The sequence below is a fragment of the Mesoplodon densirostris genome, chromosome 1 (assembly GCF_025265405.1).
Source record: "Mesoplodon densirostris isolate mMesDen1 chromosome 1, mMesDen1 primary haplotype, whole genome shotgun sequence".
Lineage (NCBI taxonomy): Eukaryota > Metazoa > Chordata > Mammalia > Artiodactyla > Ziphiidae > Mesoplodon > Mesoplodon densirostris.
The window spans coordinates 123,970,154-123,996,665 of record NC_082661.1 but is presented as its reverse complement, the minus strand read 5'-3'; the positions used below and the strand labels follow the sequence as shown (position 1 = coordinate 123,996,665).

The 26,512-nt window shown below is 37.3% G+C and overlaps 1 protein-coding gene across 3 annotated transcripts in view; it reads right to left on the bottom strand.

The window, feature by feature from the left end:
• The window catches only part of REEP3 (receptor accessory protein 3), a 93,820-nt gene that overhangs the window by 27,346 nt on the left and 39,962 nt on the right, over positions 1-26,512 (bottom strand). For 2 of the 3 annotated variants that reach the window (XM_060108965.1, XM_060108974.1), the window contains exon 2: positions 21,778-21,850. The exons of the other annotated variant lie outside the window; for it this stretch is intronic. In XM_060108965.1, the coding sequence (XP_059964948.1) occupies positions 21,778-21,850 (73 nt within the window). The remainder of the gene's footprint in view (positions 1-21,777; positions 21,851-26,512) is intronic. 3 annotated transcript variants of the gene reach the window in all.

Below are 26,512 nucleotides of genomic sequence, written 5' to 3'. Positions count from 1 at the left end.
ACTCAGCTTGGGGATTTCAGTGTAAACTTTACCACCTTCTTTCCTGGGAAAGTAGTGGCTTGAGTGAAATGGTCTCCCTCATAGGAACTTTAGGAAACCTTCAGAAAAATAAATGATTTAAGTCAACGCTTGTTATTTTTCATTATTTTATATTTTCATTATTTTACTATTTTACAACCGTCATTATGGATGTGATCTTCCAAATGGATAACAATGATAAAAAATACCCTACAAATAGTCATAATTTACCTGTTAATAGGGTTGAGTAGAGGTGAAAGGAACTGCACAGATAGCTAATGTTTGGTGATACTCCCTGAAAGACTACTTCTCAAATAGACTAGAGCTGCTACAGTCCCACAGGTTTCAAAAGCACCCTGGCTTCGGTAAAATCAAGTGTTAATTCAGTTTTCAAATTCATTTTAAACCCCACCAAATAAATAAGTACTTTCACGTATATAATGTTTATCTCCAAAAGGAAAAAAATTTATTTAGGTTGTGAGAATACGCAATAATGCCAAAAATAAAAAAAGGGAGAAAAGAAGAAAAAGAAGGCTCTATCTTTTTAGTTAAAAAACAACAACAAACTATATACTCAATAGGGTATTCCTAGACATTTTCCTGAGGTATAGGCTACAATTTTATATAAGCAAAACTCCATGGTTCTAATTTATCTTTATTGAATATATTCTTTGACAATCTGCTCTCATAAACTTATGGATTTTTTTGTTGTCCTCATCAGAAAGATGGACCTTAAATATAGTTGAGTTGTGGTAATAATTAAATGAATTCAATGAGTGTGTGTTATTCATGGGAACAAGCACAAAGAAAGTTAACCTTGAAAAGATACTGCTTTCTTTTTTCTGTTAATGGTTGGGATTTTATACCAAATGATTACTCAGCAAAGGTTTCATTAAAACTATACCTCGGGCTTCCCTGGTGGCGCAGTGGTTGGGAGTCCGCCTGCCGATGCAGGGGACACGGGTTCGTGCCCAGGTCCGGGAGGACCCCGCACGCCGCGGAGCGGCTGGGCCCGTGAGCCATGGCCGCTGAGCCTGCGCGTCCGGAGCCTGTGCTCCGCAGCGGGAGAGGCCACAACAGTGAGAGGCCCGCGTACCGCAAAAACAAAAAAACAAAAAAACAAAAAAACAACTATACCTCAAGGCTGCTCAGTCTACTGTTTAAGGTTTAGCCCAAAGGAAATAACAGAAAGAAGTCAAGGAGAGAAAGAAAAGAAGGAAGGAAGAAAGGAAGGAAGGAGGGAAGGAGGGAGGGAAGGAAGGAAGGAAGAAAGAAAAAAAAGCAAGTCACAAATTTAGAATTATAAATATGTGGAGATAAAATATTCTTTAGATCGACAGAAAACATCAGTAACAAAATGCAATACTAAAACAAAAAACTAGTAGGAAAACAATCACACTGATAATCTTATGATTGTATGTAACCAAATATAATAGAAATGTGTCATTAAAATCCTACGCAAATAAAAGAGTGTAACTTAACAGGTAACTGTAATAAACCACAGTCTACCTTTAAAATTACTGGGAAAAAAATTGATGTTCTTAAGATAGTGGGAACAAATGCTATTTCTTTCCAGTTCAGAAACAATTGGTAAAATCAACAAAACTGTTGTTTAGATATCTTCATGAGAACAATGAATAATAAGCAAGCTACTCAATTTTTGCTTAAAATTCTCTTTGATTCCAGGGAATTGAATTATCCAGCAAGGTGGAGCTTATATCTATAAACACTAAGATGGACACACACACACATCCTACTTTTGATTAATCTTTCATATCAAACATAATTTAGACTATTCCTAAGGACTCAGGTGGGCTCATTATATATAACACTCATTGACACAACTGTAGCAAACCCTGCCTACTTCACATCATGGGAATAGAAACAGGGATATAACAGCTTCTGTCCTCAAGGAGTTAACATTTTACTGGGGAGAAAAACAGGTAAATAACAGTGATTTTAAAAATGTTCTTCTGTTTTTACTACATTAGATGCCCTAGTTCCCAGTATGAGTCAAGAGCACAAGAGTTTGAGGAAAGCTTATTAAAGGGACTATTTATAAAGTTGTGGGTGAGGTTCAGGAAAACCAACAAAGGATAGCAGTTCACCCTTGAGCTAGAGACAGCAGGAACTGACGTTATCCCCTTGGTGTGAAGAAGGGAGGACAGGGAAATGTTTCATGGGATCCAGACAGGGTAACCGTAGGGGACAGCTGTAGCCTCAGGTAGACAGTCACAGCCAACCTGTGGTGGCAGGGAGGAAGCAGGGAGACCAGTACTCTGACTTCACCCTCACCCTGCCTTCTGATCTTCGGCAGGAGCCTCTCATGAGCCAAACCCAAAGGGAAGTCACACATAATGCAGCCTGTAAGGATCGGCCTCCTGGGCCCTAAGTGAGGCAGAGCAAGGTGGAGTGTGGGGAAGAAACTCCCCTGCAGGGGCAGGTGGTGGGTGCCAGCGCTATTCAGCCTGTCAGCTCTTGGAAACATATCAGGAATCAAAGTCATTTCTCACCCCTTCCACAGACACCTCCCCAGTGCAGATGACCCTCATCTCCTGTCTGGATTATCCTTATAGTGTCCTAACTGATCACTCTGCTTTTTGGGGTCTTTTGCACACTTCACCGAGTGTCTCCTTAATGAGCAGGTCATTCCTTGGCTCAAACCCCTCCGATGGCCCCCCTCAGAATTCTTACCTCAGCCTACAAGGCCCTGTGGACCTGGCACCTCAGCTGCCTCTCTGGCCTCATCTTCTCCTCTTCCTCCTTCCCCTGTTCTGCTCCAGTCACATTGACCCTTTACTGTCCTTCCTGTGTACGGTAATATTCCTGCCTCAGGGCCTTAGTACATGCTATTTCCTTGTTGAAATGCTCTTCCCTCAGTTATCCACGTGGACAGCTTTCTCACTTGCTTCAGGTCTCTGCTCAAATATTTATCCGAGAGGCCTTTCCTGACCACTTGTTTAAAATAACAGTGTTGTTCTAACTCCCTTATCATGACTTATTTTTCTCTTTAGCACATATCACATATCATAGACACATCTAACAAATATTCAATTTTTTTTCTGCCTTTCCTTACTAGAATGTAAACTCCAAGAGGACAAAGACTTTCATTTTTTTTACTACTAAATCCTCTGTGCCTGCAGAGAAGGTGCTCAATAAACATATGAATTGTTGCATGAATATGGGGCTGCACAGAGCTTAGTGTGCTCCTTTACGTCAGGACTGCAAAAGGCTGGACAGTAGACAAGAGGCAAAGACATGACAATTAAATATAGAGGAGTCTTTTAAGAGACCTGGTTTAAAAAGAAAAAAAGGGGAAATAAAAAATAGCATGAGGCAAAAGGAAAGCATGTGTACAGTCTCAAGGACTGAACATTTTACTGGAGAGATAATGAGATTCAAATTATGAGAAAGCAGGAATACTTAATGGAACAAGATCTTGAATGAGATAGACAAGAATAATATTAGAAAGAAGAGTGGGATCAAGAAAGAAGCAGGGGGACTTCCCTGGTGTCACCGTGGGTAAGACTCCACACTCCCAATGCAGGGGACCCAGGTTTGATCCCTGGTCAGGGAACTAGATCCCACATGCATGCTGCAACTAAGCGTTCGCATGCCACAACTAAGAAGCCCACGTGCCACAACTAAGACCCAGCGCAACCAACCAACCAACCAACCAAATAAATAAATAAATGTTTAAAAAAATAAAAAGAAAGAAAGAATCAGGGATGCATCTTTCTCTGGGATAGAAGGAAAAGAAAAGAAGAGTGGCCATGTTGGGAAGAAGGCTGAAGTGGTTCATAGTTGAGGCCCTCTATCTTTACTCTGCAGTAGGAGGGTAGGTCATCTTTTAAGGCTGGGGATGGGTGGGAAGGAGAGTGGACTTGAAAAGAGTAGTAAAGGTTTTTACAAGTTGTCTATATGGATGGAAAAAGACCTGCCTAGTGTAGAGATGGAAGAGGTTATGTGACCAAGAATGCTCTCCACTGCTCTGGGTATCAGAGCTAGGGGGCTGCAAAGAAAGGTCTAGAATGGTGAAACAAGACAGGTGTGGAGGTGACAGCTTGCTGTCCATAAAAAGACAGAATAACGGAGTGGCGGCTGGGGAGTGGCCCAGCCAGGGCCGGTGCTTCTCAGCCTAACCTCTGAGGGAGGAAGGGCCATGTGTCCTGGTCTCGCCGACAGAATCTTAGCTGAGGCTTTTGAGAAGGGCTGGGTCTCCCCCACAGGCTCTCTCCCTTCCTGCGGCTGGGAGGGCAGAGGGCAGAGCAACCTTGGAATCTATTTGTTCAAGATGGGCAGGGCCCTAGTTCTTCTTACACGGTTGCTTGAGAAGCATTTCTTGCTGAAGTCAACACTAACCTGGACCGTCACGTGAGAGAGAAAAACATTACTGTATTCCCTCAGCCGTTGTTTTTTTTTTTTGCATTTTGTAATTATAGCAGCTTAGCCTACCCTAATATAAAAGGCTATCCTCTAATCTCTATGGAGAGTGAGAGAGCAAGGCCATAGTAGCCATGGTTCCAGAACTAGGTGGACATTGGTCACAGTGCCATTGGCTGTCATCTGGGACATAGCTAATGCCCTGGTTGGCAGTGATGGGTGCTACTTCCACAGTGATCTTGGAAATGGAGAAGAGGACTATCCTTTTAAGAAACTCTGGCTGAGATATCCCCAGGGGACTCTCAGAAGTACTGGGGAAGAAATTGGAGGATACGCAAGATTGATATTCTCATGCAGCAGATTGGGGCAGAGTCAGAGAAATACTATTTCAAATTACTATTGTGATCCTTTGGCAAGTGTGGCTTCTATCTGGGTGAATTTGTTGTCATCTGTATTGTCAGTATATGTGACTTAAGGCAATCCCCTGCTACATTCAGTAGGCCAAGGAATCAGATAAATAAGCTTGTTAGAAATATGCATAAAGTTTAAAGTCATTATATTCTGAGTGGTAGGCCAAGATATCCAAAAAATAAAATGCATAGAAGTCGGTGGGAAGACTACATGAAAAAAGTTGTTCAATGGTCTATTTTGCCTACTTTGCTTTGTTTTCTTTCCCAGTACACCTAATGCCTACTACAGTACCTGGTACAAAATAAACGCTCAAAAATACTTATTTAAAGAATTAGTGACCTGGGCTAACTTATAAGCAAGAATATAATTTCCATTTTCCCTAAGTATTTGGTAATAAAGTTCTTTTCAAGTGGTCACAATGAAATGGCAATCACTTATCAATTTTGGGACACTTTACCACTATATGTTTCATGACTAGAGAAATGTGATGAATGTTTTAATTAAAAATAAAATATTTATAAATAAAAGATTACTCAAATAGAATGTTAAAATCATTTAAATATCAAAATGAATTTATTTTCTAAGAAAATATACTCCTGTAATTAGGCAAGTTCTTCTGAAAATTATGGAGTCAACTGTGATATAAGACCATAGTATCTAAAATTACTTTCTGGTTTACATAGTGCACGGATCAGATTATCCTACTTAACAAGCCAGCACTTGCTTTATTACTCAAAATCCATAAGGCTTTTATAAAGACTTAGCATTTCGGAAACCCAGACAGTCATGTGATAGTGTTCTTGCTTTACTCTCTGAAAGGAATTAGGATAGTTTAAGCCTGAGTGAATACTGTAAAATGAATGTACTCATAGGCTAAATTTACTATCAAAAGACCATGCTCCATTTAATAGGTATGCATTTACCTACCCCTGATGCCAAAAGAAAAGTAGGCCTCATTTCATGGGTTTTAATCATTTTTCAACATAACAAGTTTTTATGATTTAACATTCTTAGACAAAATTTTTAATGAAATTGATTTAGATCCCAGGACAAACAAATAAAGCAAACAAAAAGTGAACTGTGACTGTAAAATAATCCTCATGATTTCCATCACAGAAGTTGAGACCAATGCACAGGCATATTTATAAATGGGAATATCATGTTCTGGTGGGAAGCTCGTTGCTATAGATTTGCAAGAGTTATGGAATAGTGGTTAGGCCACATATTAATTAAAAAGTATTTTTCTTAAATTGTATCTTTATATAAGTTATTCTTGCTATGCTATGAGCATTGTGATATTACGACAGCAATGATATTAACAATGATGTACGTTAAATCAGCAGTCACCAACCTTTTTGGCACCAGAGACCGGTTTTGTGGAAGGCAATTTTTCCACAGACGGGGGTGGGGGATGGTTCAGGCAGTAAAGCGAGCGATGGGGAGCAATGGGGAGCGTTGGGGAGCGATGGGGAGCGGCAGATGAAGCTTCGCTCGCTCACCGGCCGCTCACCTCCTGCTGTGCGGCCGGGTTCCTAACAGGCCGTGGACCAGTACCGGTCTGCTGCCCGGGGGTTGGGGACCCTTGTTATATGTTAAAAGATATAACTGTACTAAATGATACTTGCACAATGAAAGAAAAAGGTGATATATTAATTTGACAAATAATACTCAGGGCCTATTACAAACAAAACCCATTGACATAAAATAGTCATAAACCTAGATGTCAAGGCATTCCTACCCCCAAGAAGTTTTCATGGGAGGGATGAGTAAAAGAAGACATATAAAAGGATAATGATAAGGGATCACCAGCACTTGTGTGTTGGATCGAGCATATAACTACTAATATTTTTTATATATTATATATTCATTTGCCTTGAATGAATGAAATTTCTTCATTTCCAAAGGAAAGCCTTCCCTAACTGCCTCTACCCCCCTCCAAAGGTCATACATAATTTTTGTGCATGCTACTTTCTCTTTGTGGCGTATTTGTGAAACGGTCTGTATAACATCTGCCTCTGCTTTTTGCCCCTAACAACCAATAGGGACTGAAATTGTCTTGTTCATCATCATGTTCCCAGGACCTAGCACCCCTGTGCCTAGTAAAGCAAACACAGGGGGAGTCTTTTACTTAACATTTTCTTAATTTTAAGATCTGAATTGATGTAAGATTCAAACAAGTAACTCTGGACTGCAAACAGCAATTTATATAACATACAGCATAGTCTATTTTGTCAAAGTTGTTTTCAAAGTTTTCAGAGATTAAACAACTTTCCAATGTCTCTTAATTTCAGATTCTTTGAATCATAAAGCAATTAATGCTGGTTTTTCAGAAAAAATGAAAAATTACACATGCCTAATGATTTCAATTATAACCACACTAAGTAAATCCAGGGCATAAAATGCTAAAATATGCTTCACTGGAAAAAAATATCCTTACTGAGTCTGAAAAGAAATAAACACTGCTGAATTTCAGACCACCCAAAGAGAACTTTATTTTCTGACCATTATTAGTTATTCCCTCAAGTCAGTTCACCCAAAACACTCATTCTATACCACATTTCAGAGACCACAGACAGATCTTCTAATAGAGATTTCTTTAGAAACAGTATCGAGTTGAAAAGATTTCTCCTGTTTCACTAACATTATGCAATAATTTGGTTACTTCATAATGATTTTTCCCCATTAAAAACAAAGGAACAAAATGTGAGAAATCAAATAGAAAAACTCCCTCTTTTATCCAACCCAGATGGCTCAATTATGGGATTTTTCCCAGAGCTGTGCTAAGTTAGAAGCATGCTTGAAAATAAGCTAGTTGAATTTCAATCCACAGTGAGTAGAGACCTTGGTTGAAACAGTTTTTTTTTTTTTTTTCCCTTTAAAAAGAGGGAGCATGTGTTGGAGGTGAATATGTTAGACTAGGATTGATTTGGACTTCCTTGACTTTGGGGTACTTCTTCCCCCACTGCCCCACTGTCTTCACTTTATAGCTTTCCAGGACTTGGATGTTTGGGAGTCGGTTATACTTTCAGATGCTGAACTTGCAGCAACATGGTTTATGCAGTTTCCAGACGTCACTGCCAAAGACCTCACAGAATATCCTGTTATTCTGAGGAAGAAAGCCTCACATTATACAGATGTATCTGGTGTTAAAATCAATTAAAATGGGGCAGATTGTAACTAGAAATGGATACTCTTTCACAAGATTGCCTTGGTCTTCCTCAATGTTCTTGAATCACAGAAGCCCCATGTATCTCATCCCTGACCTCAGTAGTTTGAGAAACTTGAGAGAAGGAAAAAGTGCAAAAATGTTTAAAAACTAGATGATAATTAATTTAAAAGGGGTGTTGAAAAGAAAATGTAAAAAGCAGGAATTGCTTACAGGAACTGTTCCCGAGAGCAGAATTTAGGAAGGAATGACCTCTTAGTTCAAAGTAACTCTCTGCAATTTCCCTGGTGGTGCAGTAGTTGAGAGTCCGCCTGCCAATGCAGGGGACACGGGTTCGTGCCCCGGTTCGGGAGGATCCCGCGTGCCACGGAGCGGCTGGACCCGTGAGCCATGGCCGCTGAGCCTGCGTGTCCGGAGCCTGTGCTCCGCAACGGGAGAGGCCACGGCAGTGAGAGGCCCGCGTACCGCAAAAAAATAAAAAAATAAATAAAATAAAATTACTCAACTCAATCTACTTCTGTGACTTTTCAAGACCTTTTGATGAATTTTTCCATTTTACCTGCAGAGTTTGGATCTGTGGTTTAAAAAAAAAAAGGAATCAGTCTATATTTATCCTGACAGAGAAGAGATAGACAAAATTTCATATATTTGTATAATTCAATATATTTTAAATTTTTACAGTTTTTCAAAAGAACTTCATCTTTTTACAATCTATTACATTTCTGAAGTAACATCTCTCTCATGAGCTTTTAAAATTACATGAGGTTTTCAGAAAGATTTTATTTTTCTTACTTAGCTAAAATCTTCAGGAACAGCTCTAGCTTTCATATTTTTAGGAGGACCTTTCACAGTGTGATGGCAATCTGGCTGACAATCTGATTATTACAGCTGTAGTTGGTGAAGCACTATATTACTAAAATTACGTAATGGGAAGATGATGTACATATCTGAACATTCCAAAGGTAGATCCTAGTGTTGTGTAAAAGAGGAAACTTCTCTGCTTAAATAATGTAAACTTTAGCTGAAAAGGAAAAATAAAGAATAGGTATATCTTACATTATTAGAAAACATTCCATTTTTATTTTATTTACTTATTTTTTAAAATTAATTTTTATTGGGGTATAGTTGCTTTACAATGTTGTGTTAGCTTCTACTGCACAGCAAAATGAATAGCCATACATATACACATATCCCCTCCACTTAGGACACTACAGTGCATTAAATAGAGTTCCCTGTGCTATATAGTATGTTCCCGTCAGTTGTCTATTTTATACATAGTATCAATAGTGTATATGTGTCAATCCCAATCTCCCAATTCCTCTCACCCCACCCCTTTCCCCCTTCATATCCATACATTTGTTTTTTACATCTGTGTCTCTATTTCTGCTTGGCAGTTAAGGTCATCTATACCATTTTTCTAGATTCTACATATATGTGTTAATACACGATATTTGTTTTTCTCTTTCTGACTTACTTCACTCTGTATGACACTCTCTAGGTCCAAAAAAAATTTATTCTAAAATTTTAGAAAGAACTATGTTATGCATTCATTTAAAGCCCTCCGTTATACAGTCTTAATTTTCTGTCACTTAAGTTTAGCATTGCTCGCTTAAACCCTTTCTTGTTTATTTTGTCAATCCTTTTTCTACTCTTCTCCATACCTTAAGCTATTTCAAGTGTTTATCTGACTAGACTCATTGAAGGGAACAACTCTTAGATATTGTAATTCTCTTGGTTTTGTTTTTATTTTTATTTCTGCTTTTTTTATTGCTTTATTCATCCTACTTTCTTTACAGATTCCTTTAATTCTGATATTCTTCTTGCTTTGTGAGTTGAATGTTTCATTATTCTTCCCTCCTGTTCAAAATAAAGGTGTTTAAAGCTATTACATTGAAGAACATAAATTGTAATATGTATTACTGTCATTTTTATTTTTGAATTCGTCTAGTACTGCACTTTTGAACTTCTCTTGTACTCATTATTTCTCCCCTTTGGAACTTATTGGGGGTTTTCTTCAATGTAGTGAGGTAATGGTTTCTGAACAGATATGGGGGAGGCAGAACACTGGCTGCCTCTGAACACAGTTCTCCTGCAGAGAAGGTGGTGGCAGTTGAGTTTTTTGGTTGCTGTAGCTTTTATGATTTTAAGCTGTTCCATCACTAGGGATTAGGGTGGAGGTGGCTAGGTCTCGCTCCAATTTACTGCTTAACAACATTTCCTTTAATGGAAACAACGGTTTCTGTCCCTGTTTTTAAAAATCTATTGCCATTGGCACTACAGTTAGTAAAATTCTTCCTAGATATTAGCAAAAGCCTGACTTAGCCTGTTAGATTTAAATGTTACCATGAGGATTTTTTTCTTTCCGTAGGTTTTGCAAAGCATTTGCATTGGAAGCTAGAAAAGGACAAGACAGCTGTGGTTGGCTAGCTCCATCTTAGTGTGAAAATTGTTGGAATGCTTTCAATTTACTTCCTAAAGGTCAAGGGGTACTCTAAATCATATTTTTAAATTTTAGCTGCTTTTTTTTTTTTGGCCAACCAGGGATTGAACCCAGGCCCCCAGCAGTGGAAGCACAGTCCTAACCACTGGCCTGCCAGGGAATTCCCCACATTTAAAAATTTTAGAAGGAACTGTGTTAGGCTTTCATTTAACACCCCCAATTATATAACCTTAATTCAAATTTAACACTTGTTTCCTAAAGTGGATCCACTGTAATGATCCTAAGATGATCATGAAGAAATTGTTTTTAGAAGACATGAGGAAGAGTATAAGTTACTTGATAATTATAACAGCATCAATTACTGCAAGCAGTGAAGTTACATACTAACATGGACTATGTATAAAATAAGTAAACCCAACAGAAAAAAATTAAGTTTACAAAGCATACTCATCACCCACTTTAAGTAAATGTAAGTTGATTTAATGGTAGTTCATTAAAGAATAATGAAGTATCCCAAGTGAATTTTTTAACTGTCTCAAGTAGAAACTGTGATTTTATCACAACTTGATTTGTGAACAACTATAACTCAAAACAAGATATACACATATTCATTGCATGTCAGCTAAAATTGAATTTTAAAATTGTCAAGGATTGAAAAAATGATAATATGTATTACTACTTTAAACCTATCTCCTATGTGAACACTTTTTAAAAACCAATGTTAATGGTAAAACAAGTCTTATTTGATATTACAGTATAAATCAACCACAAGTATACCACTCACAAAGTCAATTTGGAAATATGGGTAAAGATAGTACAATGAATACACACATTTAATTGCATTCCCCACCACAAATCTCTTTAAAGCAACAGTAAAGTGATTTTTCACTTAAAACACTTAAGTCCAGAAAAATATAGAAGAGAAGAGAGCATCAACATTTTTGGACACAAGAAGGAAATGGCTGAGTAGTAACTGACTCAGGAGACCTGAGAAAACTGAACAATAAGTGGACAGTGGGAAAAGCTGAGAAGCAGCCCAACTTTACACTGCAGAGCTTCCAAAAGGCTCAAAAATTGGTAACACAATTCTTGGAAAAAAAGGCAAAAGAAGGATGGCTGTAAGGATACCTGTAAGGAGCAGGTAGGCCCCTAGATGTCCTCCCACTTCAGCTGTATGGTGATGCCCCTCCCTCCCCTAGCAGGACCCTGAGGCTTATTCTCTGGAAAGGGTGAATCAGAGGATCGCTGGATTTGCAAATCTCTGGCACAGTTGAGAGTAGGGCTAATAGGGATTAAGTAAAAGTTTATAAAATATTGAGGGTCCCCAACCCTTATTTTCCCACCAGAATGCCAGCAACCAAGTACCTTTCAGAATGGAAGAGTCTTCTCTGAAGAATCTGCCTGGCACAAAAGAAAACACCTAGAGATATAGACATCGATAATTTTTTAAGGAAATGATTGTTATGGGTTGAGATGTGTCCCCCAGAAAGATATGTTGAAGTCTGTTATAGACTGAATTCTGTCCCCCTAAAATTCACATGTTGAAGCCCTAACCCTCAGAGTAACTGTATTTGGAGACAGGAACTTTAAGGAGGTAATTAAGATCACATGAGGTCATAAGAATGCAGCCCTAATTCAATAGAACTAGTGTCCTTATAAGAAAAGTAAGAGACACCAGAGATCTCTCTCTCCATACATGCACAGAGGAAAGGTCATATGAGGACACAGAGAGAAGGTCTATAAGCTTCCTTGAGGCGTCACCAAAAACCAACCCTGATGGCACCTTAATCTTGGATTTGCAGCCTACAGAACTGTGAGAAAACAAATTCATGTTGTTGAAGTTATTCGGTGTGTAGCATTTAGTTATGGTAGCCTGAGAAGACTAATACAAAGTTCTAACCCTCAGAATGTGACCTCATTTGGAAATAGGGTCACTGAAGATACAGTTAGTTAGGATGAGGTCATAGTGGGGTATGGTAGTCCCTTAACCCAATATGACTGGTGTCCTTAAAAGAGGAAGAAGAGAGACTCAGAGACAAAGACACAGGAGGGGAGAACATCATATGATAATAGAGGCAGAGACTGAAGTGGAGCAGCTGAAAGATAAGGAACACAAAGGATTGTTGGCAACCACCAGAAGCTAGAAACAGGCAAGAAAGGATTCTCAACAGGTTTCAGAGGGAATGTGGCCCTGTCCACATCTAGTCACCAGAACGGTGAGACAATACATTTCTATTGTTTTAAGACACTCAGTTTGTGGCACTTCCTTATGGCAGTCCTAGGAACAAATTTAATTGCCTAGTCAGATCACCCTGTAGTGAAGATCACATACAGCAAGCCTCTTCATGGGTATAGGACTTCGAATCAGCTTTTCATTATAATACTCAAATATGAGCAGAGAACCAAGGGTCATCCAACATCTGAGAAAATCATATGTGAAAAACAGAGATTGAAACAAAAAAAAAAAAACAGAATTCAAAGGAGAGAGACTGTAGAAAGAACATGTCTAAAAAGAAATCATTCATATCCTCAGACAAAAAGGAAGTTATTTTAAACAAAATAAGAATAGGGCGCTATTGAAAAAGGGAACATTCAGAGAATAAAAGGAGCTCTTAGAAATTAAACACAGAAGATAAAATTGAGAAACTCTACCATAAAATAGAGCAAAAAAGAAAAAGATAGGAAAGAGAAGAAAAAAAGATCAAAAAATTAGAGAATTAGTCCAAATGGCTTTCTAACTGAATAAAAGGAATCCCAGATAGAACAAACAGTGAAAATGAAGTGGAGAAAATCATAAAGAAATAATTTTAACCAAATTTCCCAAAGCCGAAAAACAAAGGATTCCCAGATTAAAAGAGACTACTGAGGGTTTAACAAAATTGATTATAATTGGCTCACACTGAGCCATGTCATCACGAAATTTTAAAACAATGGGGACATAGAAAAGATCCCACAAGCAGGTAAGAATCAGAATGCCTTCAGACGTCTGCACAGCAACACAAGAAGCTAAAAGACAAAATTCTGAAGGAAATTATGAAGGAAAATTATTTCCAGCTTATCATCTCAAAAAAAATTTACCTCTCAAAAAGCCTTCTCGGGAAGAAGGCATTGCATCAAAATGAGGAAGTAAAATAAGAAAGAGGAAAACAGGAGATCAAGAAATCTAAGGATCAAAGACAAGAGCCAGTCCAGAGGGCTTCCCTGGTGGCTCAGTGGTTGAGAATCTGCCTGCCAATGCAGGGGACATGGGTTCGAGCCCTGGTCTGGGAAGATCCCACATGCCGCGGAGCAACTAGGCCCGTGAGCCACAACTACTGAGCCTGAGCGTCTGGAGCTTGTGCTCCAAACAAGAGAGGCCACGACAGTGAGAGGCCCACGCACCGTGATGAAGAGTGGCCTCCACTCGCCGCAACTAGAGAAAGCCCGCGCACAGAAATGTAGACCCAACACAGCCAAAAACAAACAAACAAACAAATAAACAAAAATAAAATTAAAAAAGAGCCAGTCCAGAATATCTAACGGATGAGAATGCACTGAGAAGAAATTCACACAACTGTCACAGAGTTTGGGTCTAAATTTGCATTGAGAACAGAGGATACCAAAGAAGTGAACAAAACGAAACAAAAAAAACAAGACAATACCAGGCAGAAAAAGAATGGTCACGGTAGGATACTATAGGGACCAGATGCAAACAGTGTTTACATCGTGAAAAAAAATCTTATGTAACAGGTACCGATTCAAATGCTTTGTGTTCATTAACTCATATAATCTTCACAACCACCTGAGGAGGTAAGTACTACTACTGTTCTCATCTTCCAGATAAGAAAATTGAGGCAAAAAATTAACTTGTTCAGGGACTTCCCTGGTGGTCTAGTGGTTAAGAATCTGCCTTCCAATGCAGGGGATGTGGGTTCAATCCCTGGTCAGGGAACTGAGATCCTACATGACGCCGATCAACTAAGCCTGCACGCTCTAGAGCCCGCGTGCCACAACTATTGAGCCTGTGTGCTCTGGAGCCTGCTCGCCACAACTAGAGAGAAGCCCGTGTGCTGCAATGAAGATCCTGCATACCGCAACTAAGACCCGATACAGCCAAATAAATAAATAAATAAATAAATAAATAAATAAAAACTTGTTTAAAGATACAGCTAGTAAGGGATAGGGCCAAGATGATAAGACAAGCAGCCTGGTTCTAGATGGTTCTTTATATTCTATTGCTTCTTTCTAACTTAGCCTCAGTAATGTAAAGACTGAATACTGATCCAACCCAAATTACAAACTAATGACACTGGGAGGCTACAGGGAAATTATGCAAGTATAGTGACATTGGGTAACTACTAAATCATCTTTAATAGAAGGAAGTCAACTGATGAGATCCCTCTGAAAAATTAAGAAGCAGCAATATGAGCATGTATTTAGATGTGGAAATAAATACTAAAGGATCCGGATAAACGAACTGAAAGTAGTTGCCTCTAGAGTTAGAAATAGGGATGAGGAGGGTGGGGAACTGTTGTTTTTCATAATAAGCCTTGGACAACTGTTTGATTTAAAAATTATAAATAAGTACAGCTTTGATAAAAGCAAAAACTAAATTAAAAGTAGATCAGAAAAGAATATAAACAGATAGGAATGTGGCCTGACAAAACTAATTTTCAAACAATTAAAAAAAAATCCCCCTTTAATCAGTGAGTTAATCTTTACACTTCCCAAATTATTAAAACCTTTCAATCAAATGAGTATTTTTAATCCAAAATATGAAAAGATGCCTGGGGAGCACTTTTGACAATAAAGAAAAGTTCTTTACTATGTTTTTTCACTATGTTTTTTTCCCTTATAACTAGTAGACAAACTTCTATCTAGTAGACAGAATTAGTAGACAACTTCAGATTTTACCAACTGACAAGAACTGCAGAACTAGCATGTAGCGTATTTGTTCACTTTCATATCACCTAAATATTCAGTCACAAATTAGGTCACTTTCAAAAGCCAAGTCAACAGTGTTTGAGAGGGCCTTTAAAAAAGTAATCTCCCAGAGTTTTCCCTGTTCTTTGTTCTGGCTCATAGTAAATCTCAGGACCAAATGTCTGATTTTGATTTGTAAGTGCTTTTAGCTAGTCTTTTTCATTGCCACTTTCTCCAACATTCTTAGAGTAAGAACACTGTTTTCCTAGAAAAGTGACAGCAATTATACACAACTTGGAAGTAAACACTCTATTTTCAAGTCATGAGATGGTATAAGCTTGAAAAAATTTGCAAAACCATTCTAATTCTTCAGTGAGTTTACATTTCAATTACTGCAAGACTGAAAGACTTTAAGTAGGCCATATCAGCCACACTATACAGGAAATTATATGCTAGGAAAGCTCCGTTTTAAAAATAGGCAAAGGAAGAAAGGAAGGTTGCCAAAATACACAGCACTTTCCATTTGTTTTGATTTGAATACAGCATCTGTTTTATCAGGTGCAATCAACTATTTGCAGGCTTAAGGGGAATGGTAGTAGTTAGGGTCTGAGGAAGTAAATTAATAAAAAATGTTTGCTTTCAGAAAATAATTTTGAAGTAGATATCAGTAGAATTTAGGTAACAACCAAACATGACAAAGTAACTGGGTTTAGGGATAAGTCAGATTGGACTGTGTTCTCCTTAACCCAGTAGAATCAAAGCTGAGAAACTAGACTAATCCACTTAAACGTACATGCTCTTGAAACACTATTTAATATTTCTTATATACTTAGAAGTCAATTCTTCTTTCTTTTTTTATTCACTCATTAAAAAAATATTGAGTAGCTACTATGTAACATGGACTGTTCTAGGTACAGGAATATAGCAATTAACAAAGCAACAGAACTCTCTATGGAGCTTATCTGGTGGGGAAGACAAACAAACACATATAAAAAATACAATACAGATAGTATAAAAGACTATTAAAAATATAACGGGAATTTTAAGAAGGTTAATTTTACTAAGAAACTACCATATGCAAAGCAAATTTGGATGGGATTACCATACAAGAGAACTTTGTGAGAACAGAGTTTTTATAAAACTTCTATAAGTCAGAGGTAAAATTGGATGACTAAGTTTAGGTGAGACTCAGCAAGAAAATGATATTCAAAATTTTTGACGGCCAAAAAAAAAAAAAAAAAATACACCAGACCACCCAGAAAAATATTTGCTACCTTTAGTAAAACACTTAAAAAAAATTTTTTTTTGTCAGAAGTAAATTTAAGTTCGAAATATTTAAAGAACTGCCAAGACTATAGAGAACCTTCAAAAACTTCTCATTTCGTCTTTAACTATTTTGATCACGGTTGATTTAGATGCTTATGGGTCCTGCCCTAGTACTGGTTAAGCTGCCTCATTGCTCTTCTTAGAAAATATCCATATAATTGTGGCCCCTGAAGACCTACCTTACAATTAATCAGGGGCATATTCACTGGCTGGTTGTGAAAGCTCTTTCAACTTTTTCGTGAAGATAGAATCCTCATTTATTTTTCTAATCTGGTACCATTCCTGCCTTAATGATCCATGTGACTCTGGGCAAGTTAATTCATTTCACTGAGCCTATAATATTCTAATATTCCTTACTACTTTATAGAGTAAGGGCCAGTGAGATATTGCAGTACACAGAATAATGTCCCCCACCCCAAAGATGCCCATGTCTTAAGCCCTGGAACCTATGAATATGTCAGGTTGTGTGTTAAAGTAGAAATCAGGCTGCAGCTGGAATTCAGGTTTGCTAATCAGCTGACCCTCAGACTGGGAGAGGAGCCTGGATTACTCAGGTGAATCCAGTGTAGTCACGAGAGTCTGTATAAGTGGAAGAGGAAGGCAGAAGGGAGAACCAGAGAGTTGGCAGCTTGAGAAGGTCTCAGTCAATTGTTCCTGGCTTTGAAGATGGAGGAATACAGTCGTAAGCCAAGGAGTGTGCGCAGCCCGTAGAAGCTAGCAAAGATAAGGAAACTAATTTTCCCCTGTAGCCTCACCAAGGAATGTAGCTGTGGATCCATTTCAGATTTTTGACCTCAGAGACTGTAAGAGAATACACTTGTGTTGGTTTAAGCCAGTAAGTGTGTGGTAATTGTTATAGTAGCAATTGGAAACAATAATATACAAAAGTATTTTGAAATTGGTAGGAAATTATATAAATGTAAGATGTTATCTTTCTAGTATTATATCTGCTTAGTCTCTTCAGCAAACTTGATGGCAGACAACTCAGTCACCAGGAGGTCTCTAGAGCTGTATCAAATTTCCTTGTCAAAAGCAGATTCCTGCCTTTCCTGTTTCGGTGCCTATTTTTGCGTTTGCTCTAGCTCTCCTTTAATTTGTGAAGCAGAGTTGATTACCATGTAATAATCAAACCAATGCCAGCCACCTGCCTTTCTAGTTGCCTAGTTTCTCTTCAATTACTCATGATTCTGATATTCCCAAAGGGATGGTTAAGAAAACTTTTTCCAATAATAGCATTTAAGTCTCAGCAGTTACATCTTGGGGTTGAATCCCTTACTGAGGATAGCTTTGAATAGGGGAACACCTGGACATCCTTAGAAGCTTTAGCTCCTTGATGTTCTTTCCAAGATAATTAAGACTTTCAGATACCCTGGTTAATAGTGTTCAAAAATGCTAAAAACTTCCTTAAAAAATGGAAAAGAACAGGCTATAGACAAAAAAGGCTTTTAAATGACCCTAAAAGTGATATAATAATGCTCCAGGGCTGGAATAGGAAAGAGATCCTAGAAAACTTAATGATATAAGGTTAGAAAAAAAAATTCCCTTGTTGATTTTGCTCCATAGCAGTGTCAACAACAAATTGGCCCTTGCCATTGGTACTTGCCAACAACAACAACAAAAACTTTTTCCGGAGTTGTAATACTGTAGCAAAATTATGTATAGATAATTCTTAACTTTGTTTATGAGTTATTCTGTAAAAGCTGTGTAAGGCAATAGGTGAAGTATATCTCCAAATAAGCATATATGCAGATATGTATGTATATCAGTACATGTCAAGTCTATAGTTTTTCCATCAGTTTGAATAAGAATGTTAACAGATTCTCTTCCATAGGTCACATTATCTTTAACTTATGAAGCAGAATTAAAATTTCAGGGTTAGGGGGCTTCCCTGGTGGCGCAGCGGTTAAGAATCTGCCTGCCAATGCAGGGAACACAAGTTCAAGCCCTGGTCCAGGAAGATCCCACATGCCGCGGAGCAACTAAGCCTGTGTGCCACAACTACTGAGCCTGCGCTCTAGAGCCTGAGAGCCACAACTACTGAAGCCCGTGTGCCACAACTACTGAAGCCCGCGCGCCTAGAGCCCGTGCTCCGCAACAAGAGAAGCCACCGCAATGAGAAGCCCTCACACCACAACGAAGAGTAGCCCCTGCTCTCAGCAACTAGAGAAAACCTGTGTGCAGCAGCGAAGACCCAATGCAGCCAAAAATTAAATAAATGAATAAATAAATTTAAAAAAAATTTCAGGGTTAGACCATTCTTATTAATCCCAAATTTATAAAATAATCTAGTAATAAAAATTTATAGACCAATCTAGTAATAAAAATTGAGTGTTGCATTAAGGGATAAAACTCACCAATCCATGTTTTTATGTCCTTAAAAGTTAACATTAATAAAGTTAAATTGACACATAGTAAGAAATAGACTAATATTTTTATAATGGTTCTTAGACCAATACCTAAATAACACCATATTTTCTGCCGTTTTAGCATTAACACATAACGGGTCTGTTTCTTTTTATTATAATTTGTTATGAATACCTTTACATTTCTTCTTGCTAACTTACCTTTTATTTTAGGGGATGGTATTTGTGTACCTGCTGATAATACCCTTATATTATTAGAGCTTCATTTTCAACTTGTACCTAACTTTTTTTCCCCAAAAAAACATTGCACATTGGGAAGGAAGATAGGAGAATACCTCAAGCAGAAACAGGTACACAAAGACACACAGAGGCTTACCAGTTATTGTTTACCTTGGGTGTATAATACTTTATAGGTAAGATGGACCCAGAGTTGAGAAACATATCACCATGTACTTCAACTATATAATTAATTAGGTTCAGAAAAAGGACCTCATTTAATAACAGTATCATAAACATTTCAAATAAGGAGCATTGTATTGGCCAGTACAATTATTAAGTACTAGCCAGTTGTATACTCCCAGCTCATATTTTCATGGTGTTTGGAAATGAAGAGCAACTCTTATTTTTATCTTTCAAAAGAGAATTCCAATTAAATTCAAATATGACACTGTAAGGCAAAGTGTTGTCTATGGACTAGTGCAAGGCTGTGAATTGTTACTGTTTTGCTTTAAATACAAAATTGTCAGTAATTTCAGGTCTACTGAATCTAATAATAAAAGAAAGTTGGGGTTGTATTTCGTATGTTCTTGGGGTTTCGTTTCATTTTTCTAGTAATTACTTTTTATTTTATTTTAAAAAGTATTTGTCTATGACTTAATGGAAATTATTTAAAAAGAAAACAAAAAATCCCAAACTGGTCCTATACCACAGGTAGCTTGAGAAGCACTCTTAACTGAAGAAACTTGCTTGTTTCTAAAAACTAAAGTATGCCAGTACCATAAAACAAAATTTGAAGAATTTATTTTTGATATATATTAATACATGGCCTTTCAGGCCGTTAACAATTACTTTAAATTACTAGGACTTAATGTGGTTCCATCTCTTAAGACTGCACCAATCTTAGATCCAAGAGATAAATATATATATTAAAAGGACAGAAAAATTTCAGAGCTCAACTGAATAACCTCTCTACCTCTGCTAGGTATATTCCACCATTCTAATTAATTTGTATATACTTTACTTCAAAATTGGTTTTATACAGAAGATAAAAAGTGAATATAAATGTTCAATAGGATGGGTTAGCTATAAAGGTTTCAGAGCCTCCCCCTACTCAAAAAACAAGAACAAACTACCCTGAACAAATAGAATAAAGAATATGTTCTCTGGTCATTTGATAAGCTGGATGACAAGGCTACCATCCAAGATCCCTTGTAAAGAACCATGGCTATATATCCAAGAGAACTGAAATTACGTACTCAAACAAAGCCTTGTACACAAATGTTTATAGCAGCATTATTCGTAATACTAAAAAGCTGGAAACAATGCAGATGTATGTCAGTGGATAAATGGAGAAACAAAATGTTCTATATGCATACAGTTTTACTCAGCCATAAAAAGGAATGAAATAATGATACATGATATAATGTGGATGTATCTTGAAAACATTATCCTAGGTAGAAAGAAGCCAGACACAAAAGGTCACATATTATATGATTCAGTTTATATGAAATACCTAGAATCCATACAAACAAAGCAGATAGGTGGTTGCTAGGGGCTGGGGGGCAGGGGCAGTGTGACAAGTAACTGCTTAACGGGTATGTTGTTTTATTTTGGAGTGATGAAAAATCTTTCGGAAGTAGATAGAAGTAGTGTTTGCACAAGATTGTGAATGTAGTGAATGCCACCAATTGTTCACTATGAAATGGTTAGTTTTATGTTACCTGAATGTCACCTCAATTAAAAAAAGAACCACAGCGACTGATGTGTAGTTCTCAGTGTTGACTGCTTACCCCTGTTGATTAACCACTCATAAGCTATGCTTTTGCTATTCTCTGAAAATTCCCTTCATCACAAATAGTAAACTTATGCCAGGATTTATAGGTGGGGAAGCTCATTTACCATTGAACATTATGGCGAAAATTGGGAGGGAGAACTTACAAAAATGTGTAAATAAATGAATGAGTAATAAAGAAAGGAAGAAAATTTTTTAAATTACTGAAATTAAAAAAAAACACTTAAGGAATGGGGAAGAGGAAAGTAAAAGAGGAAAGAAACATTGATGACTGAAGAGGAAATCATTACAAATATAGTATGATTCAAGAAGAAAAAAGGTTGTAATTGTCAGTAGTCATGAGGTATCTATGTAATTAAATCAATTAGAAAGGGACAAAACAACTATGAAGGAAGAAAAAAGGTTTTGGGACCAGAGAGATATTCTTGGTGTACCTATCAATTTACAAGACTAAAAAACAGACAATTTCCCAACCTCTTATTTTACTGGGACTTAAAGTCTAAATGAATAAGAGATCCAATTACTCATTTGGGGATCATATTTATTTAAATGCCAAGTGACAGCAAACTATTTTTGAAACTCCACTTTGCAATTGTATTCAAAATTAGTTTAAAAAAAGACTAACTTTATTACATTTATATCACATTTTTAACCCAAAACATTATTCCAGCTGTTTCTAAAATAATGGCAGTTTTTCTAGTACTGTATATGATGGATACATTCAACTAGAATTGATCACTCACGAAACTATACTTACATATTCCTTCACATTTTTTGTTTTCACAGCTTTGTATGAATAATATGCAGGATAAAGCATTCCAAACACCAACCTAAAAGTAAAAAGTACAAGAGGACTAATCAAACATAATAATGCTTTTAACAGCTCATGAAAATTTCACCTAATAGAAAAGTAGAAAGTACATGGAGAACACATGACAGTGTAAATGTGTATGAAAACTCTGTGTATAAATCCACTCAGAAAAGCAAACTAAAAATACAATTTTTGTTAAACAAAAAGATGGTTTCAATATTCTAGGTAGTTTCATGGGAAGAAAAGATTTATTTTTAAAAACTGCCATTTAAAATCTTTTTTACTAATTACAAAAAATATTCTGTAGATCCTTGAACATTTGGAAAATGTACAAAATTGCCAAAAGAATAAAATTTGCCCCAATGCTACCAGTCAGAAATAACCACAGGCAACACTTTACTGTATGCAAATCCTACTTTTTATCCATGTGTAGTATACCTAAAACATAACATGCATGCACACACACACATAATTTGGGATAATGGAAAAAGTGGCCCTTCACTGCATTGGTTTGAGACGCACTGATTTCTAATTATGACAGTGCTGTGAAATAATACTTGATACATTTATTACAATATATCTTAAGTTAAAAAATTTTTAATTGGAGTACAGTTGATTTACAATGTTGTGTTAACTTCAGGTGTACAGAGAAGTGAATCAGTTATACATATATCCACTCTTTTTTAGATTCTTTTCCCATAGAGGTCATTTCAGAGTATTGAGTAGAATTCCCTGTGCTATACACTAGGTCCTTATTAGTTATCCATTTTATATATAGTAGTGTGTATATGTCATTCCCAATCTCTCATTTTATTCCTCCCCCCTTACCCCCTGGTAACCATAAGTTTGTTTTCTACATTTGTAACTCTCTTTCTGTTTTGTAGATAAGTTCATTTGTACTTTGTTTTTAGATTCCACATGTACGTGATATCACATATTTGGCTTTCTCTGTCTGACTTACTTTACTCAGTACGACAATCTCTAGGTCCATCCATGTTGCTGCAAATGGCATTATTTCTTTCTTTTTTATGGCTCAGTAATATTCCATTGTGTTTATATATCTATATATCTATATATATATATACACACACACCACATCTCTATCCATTCTAAAGTAACTCTTAAAGCATTTATAAAATGACAATCACTAATAGGACTTAATTTAATGCTCTCTGTTACAATTATTTCACCAAATTCCAGATCCAAGAGGGTGTGTGTGTGTGTGTCAGATACAGAAATGGCATGACACAGTATATATGGTTTACAATTGGCATTTTCACATAACATCATGGAATTTTTTGTCTTCAAATATTAGTCTACAGTATTAATACCTTCATTACATTCCACATTGAGATTCACATAATTTACTTAAACAGTCCCATATTTATAGGCTTTTGGTTAATTTCCAGATTTTTGCTATTGCACATAATACTGTGAAAAACATTTCTATGCACACTGATATACACTTCCTGGTTGTGATATTGCTGCTTCAAAGAGTACACAAATTTCTACTTATTACCAAAAATGCCCTCGAGAGAAGTTGTTCCACTTTGCATTCCTATACATTGCCAATCGTGTGTATCATCATTTAAAAAAAGTTTGCCAGCTAAACAGGAGAAAAATAATTGCCTTATGTGTTCTAATGTGCATTTCTGAGCACTATAAGTATGAGTTTTTCTCAAGTGTTCACTGGTTTTTTGATACATGAGTGTATGATATTCTGTTGTCTACTTTTCTTTCTTTAATCTATTTTTAAAAAGAGTATTTTAGCATAGTTTTATTTTTACAGAAAAGTTGGGAAGATGGTATAGATAATTCCCAATACCCTACACTGAGTAACTCCAATCAATAACATCTTGCATCAGTATGGTACATTTATCATAATTAATAAATCATTAACTAAAGTCCAAACTTTATTCAGATGTCTTTAGTTTTTACCTAGCATCCTTTTTCTGTCCCAGGATCCCAATCCAGGGTAGCATATTATATTTAGTTGTCTTGCCTCCTTAGGTCCTCTTGGCTGTAAGTTTCTCAGACTTTGCTTGGGAAATGATCTTGATGGTTTTTTTATACCATGTGTTTTTTGTTTTGTTTTAATTAATTAATTAGGTTGCTCTGGGCTTTAGTTGCAGCTTACAGGCTCCTTAGTTGCAGCAGATGGGCTCCTTTTAGTTGGGGCTCGCTGGCTCCTTAGTTGTGGCATGCAAACTTTTAGTTGAGGTGTGAGTGTGGGATCTAGTTTCCCAACCAGGGATCGAACCCGGGCCCGCTGCATTGGGAGTGCAGAGTCTTAACCGCTGTGTCATCAGGGAAGTCCCTGATGTTGAGTTTTGAGGAATATGGGACAACTATGCTGTAGGAGGCCACTCGACCGGCATTTGTCTGATGTTTTTCTCATGATTAGACTGAGGTGTGGGTTTGGGGGAGGAAGATCATGGAGGCTAAGTTCCATCTCATCATATTAAGGGCACATACTATTAGTATGGCTTATCACTGTTGATGTTAACCTTGACCACCAGGCTGAGGTAGTGTGTGTTAGATTTGGTAACTTTAAGGTTACTCCCACCACCTCCATGCTGTAGTCTTTGGAAGGAAGTCACTATGCACAGGCCATGCTTGAGTGGGGAGTTGCCCTCTACCTCCTTGAGAGTGGAGTAGCTATATAAATTATTTGGAATTCTTCTGCACGGGAGATTTGTCTATTCTTCCCCAGTTATTTATTTATTCAATAATGTATTTATGTCAATATGGACTCGTAGGTTTATTTTACACTTTGGATTTTAATCCAATAATACTTTATTTTGTTGCTCAAAAGCTTTGAACATTGGGACATCTTTCGGTTAGTTCTTGTGACCCTCTGACATACCTCCATAATTGTGAGGGATTTTTTCTTTTTTTTTTTAGCAATTTGTTACTTTCTGGCACTACACATAATGCGCCAGGCTCATACTGTGTACTTCCGGTCGCATTCCTAGAATCAGCCACTCCTCCAAGCAGCCTCGGTTCCTTTTATTGGATGATGGTATTTAAGACCCAGATCTGGGTGCTAGGTGTGCTCACTGTTACTACAGTGTTGTTGATTTGAGGCCGTTCTTTGTCTGTTTTGTATGTTAGCCAATATTTTTCTAGGTTATTGTTATCTTTCAATTTTGTTTATGAAGTTTGCTGAAATACATACTGTATTATGTTTGCTAGGGCTGTCATAATGAAATATCACAATCTGGATGCTTTAAACAACAGATACTTATTTTCTCATAGTTCTGGAGGCTGGAAGTCCAAGATCAAGGTGTTGGCAAATTTGGTTTCTTCCTGAGGCCTTCCTCCTTGGATTGCAGATGGTCACATTCTCACTGTGTCCTCACGTGGTCATACCTTGGTCCATGTGTGTGTCCTAATCTCTTCTTCTTGTAAGAACACCAATCACATTGGATTCAGGCCCACCCTAAATACCTCATTTTAATTTAATTGCCTCTTTAAAGATCTTATCTCCAAATACAGTCACATTCTGAGATACTGCGGGTTAGGACTTCAACACACAAGTTTTGCGAGGGGGACATAATTCAGCCCTTAACACATACTGTATATTTAAGAACTTTTACATTAAATAAATGTTTCCATTTATTAAATAAGCATTCTTACACTGAGAGCAAGTAAATATTTATATCTCTATATAAGAGATAAAGAGAGATTTTTTAGTTTACTTACAGATTATTTGGGGGAGGGGGAGGGGCTATAAATCCCTCGTGACTTTCTTATCCTTCACAAAGCTGAACCCTGGGTTTGGGGCTCGTGTAACCAGGTTAGAGGAACACCAAGTCTTCTCTTGTTGGGGGTTTTATCCTCACCACCTGGAAGTCACTTGATTAACATTCTCTGCCTTACCTAACGATACTACCCTGTGAATGCTCTTTCACCAGAAGCCAATACCCAGACTCTGGATATGAGATTTTTAGCTGTGCCACAGAGCCTAGGGCTTTTCAGTTTAACACAGGTACCCCACAAGGCACAGAGGCTTTCCACCTTAGTGACTTTTAAGAAAGTGATTTACCTTAGGACCTGAGGTGTAAACAAGAATACAACTCTCAGGTCTGCTATGTGTTCATCCTCACTGCAGACCTAAGGTATAATCCCAAAGTTAGCCACCACAGTTATAGTTTACATATTCAAGTTACCCATTTCCACCCACTTCGTATTTCCCTTGAGAATTTGGACACAATCAACATATTATCTTCCATATTCCCATGCAATCAAGTACCGCTGGATTTAAATTCAACATGAGATTCTCCATCACTCTCAGTGTATGGATCTTTGATGCCTCCTTCCCCTGCTACATCGTCCATCCAATCTGTAACTCAGTCCTGTTGGTTCTTCCTTGGTGAGCATCCACACATCCATCCTCTTTTATTTTCAAATCAGTGGCCAATGATACATTTAGGCTCTTGCCATCTCATCTGACTTACTGAATGGTTTCCCAACTCAGCCTCTGGTTCCAATGTCAGATCAATCTTCCTAATATTGATCTACTCTACTACCTAATATCTACTCTACCTTCCTAATATTGAGCTGCTCTACTACCTTGCTTAAAGACTTCAGTAGCTGGCCTCTTCACCCCTTTGCCAACAAGCCCATGGAGGGGTTCATCAGGATGTATTTTGAAAACCACTGCCTTATATAAACCGTC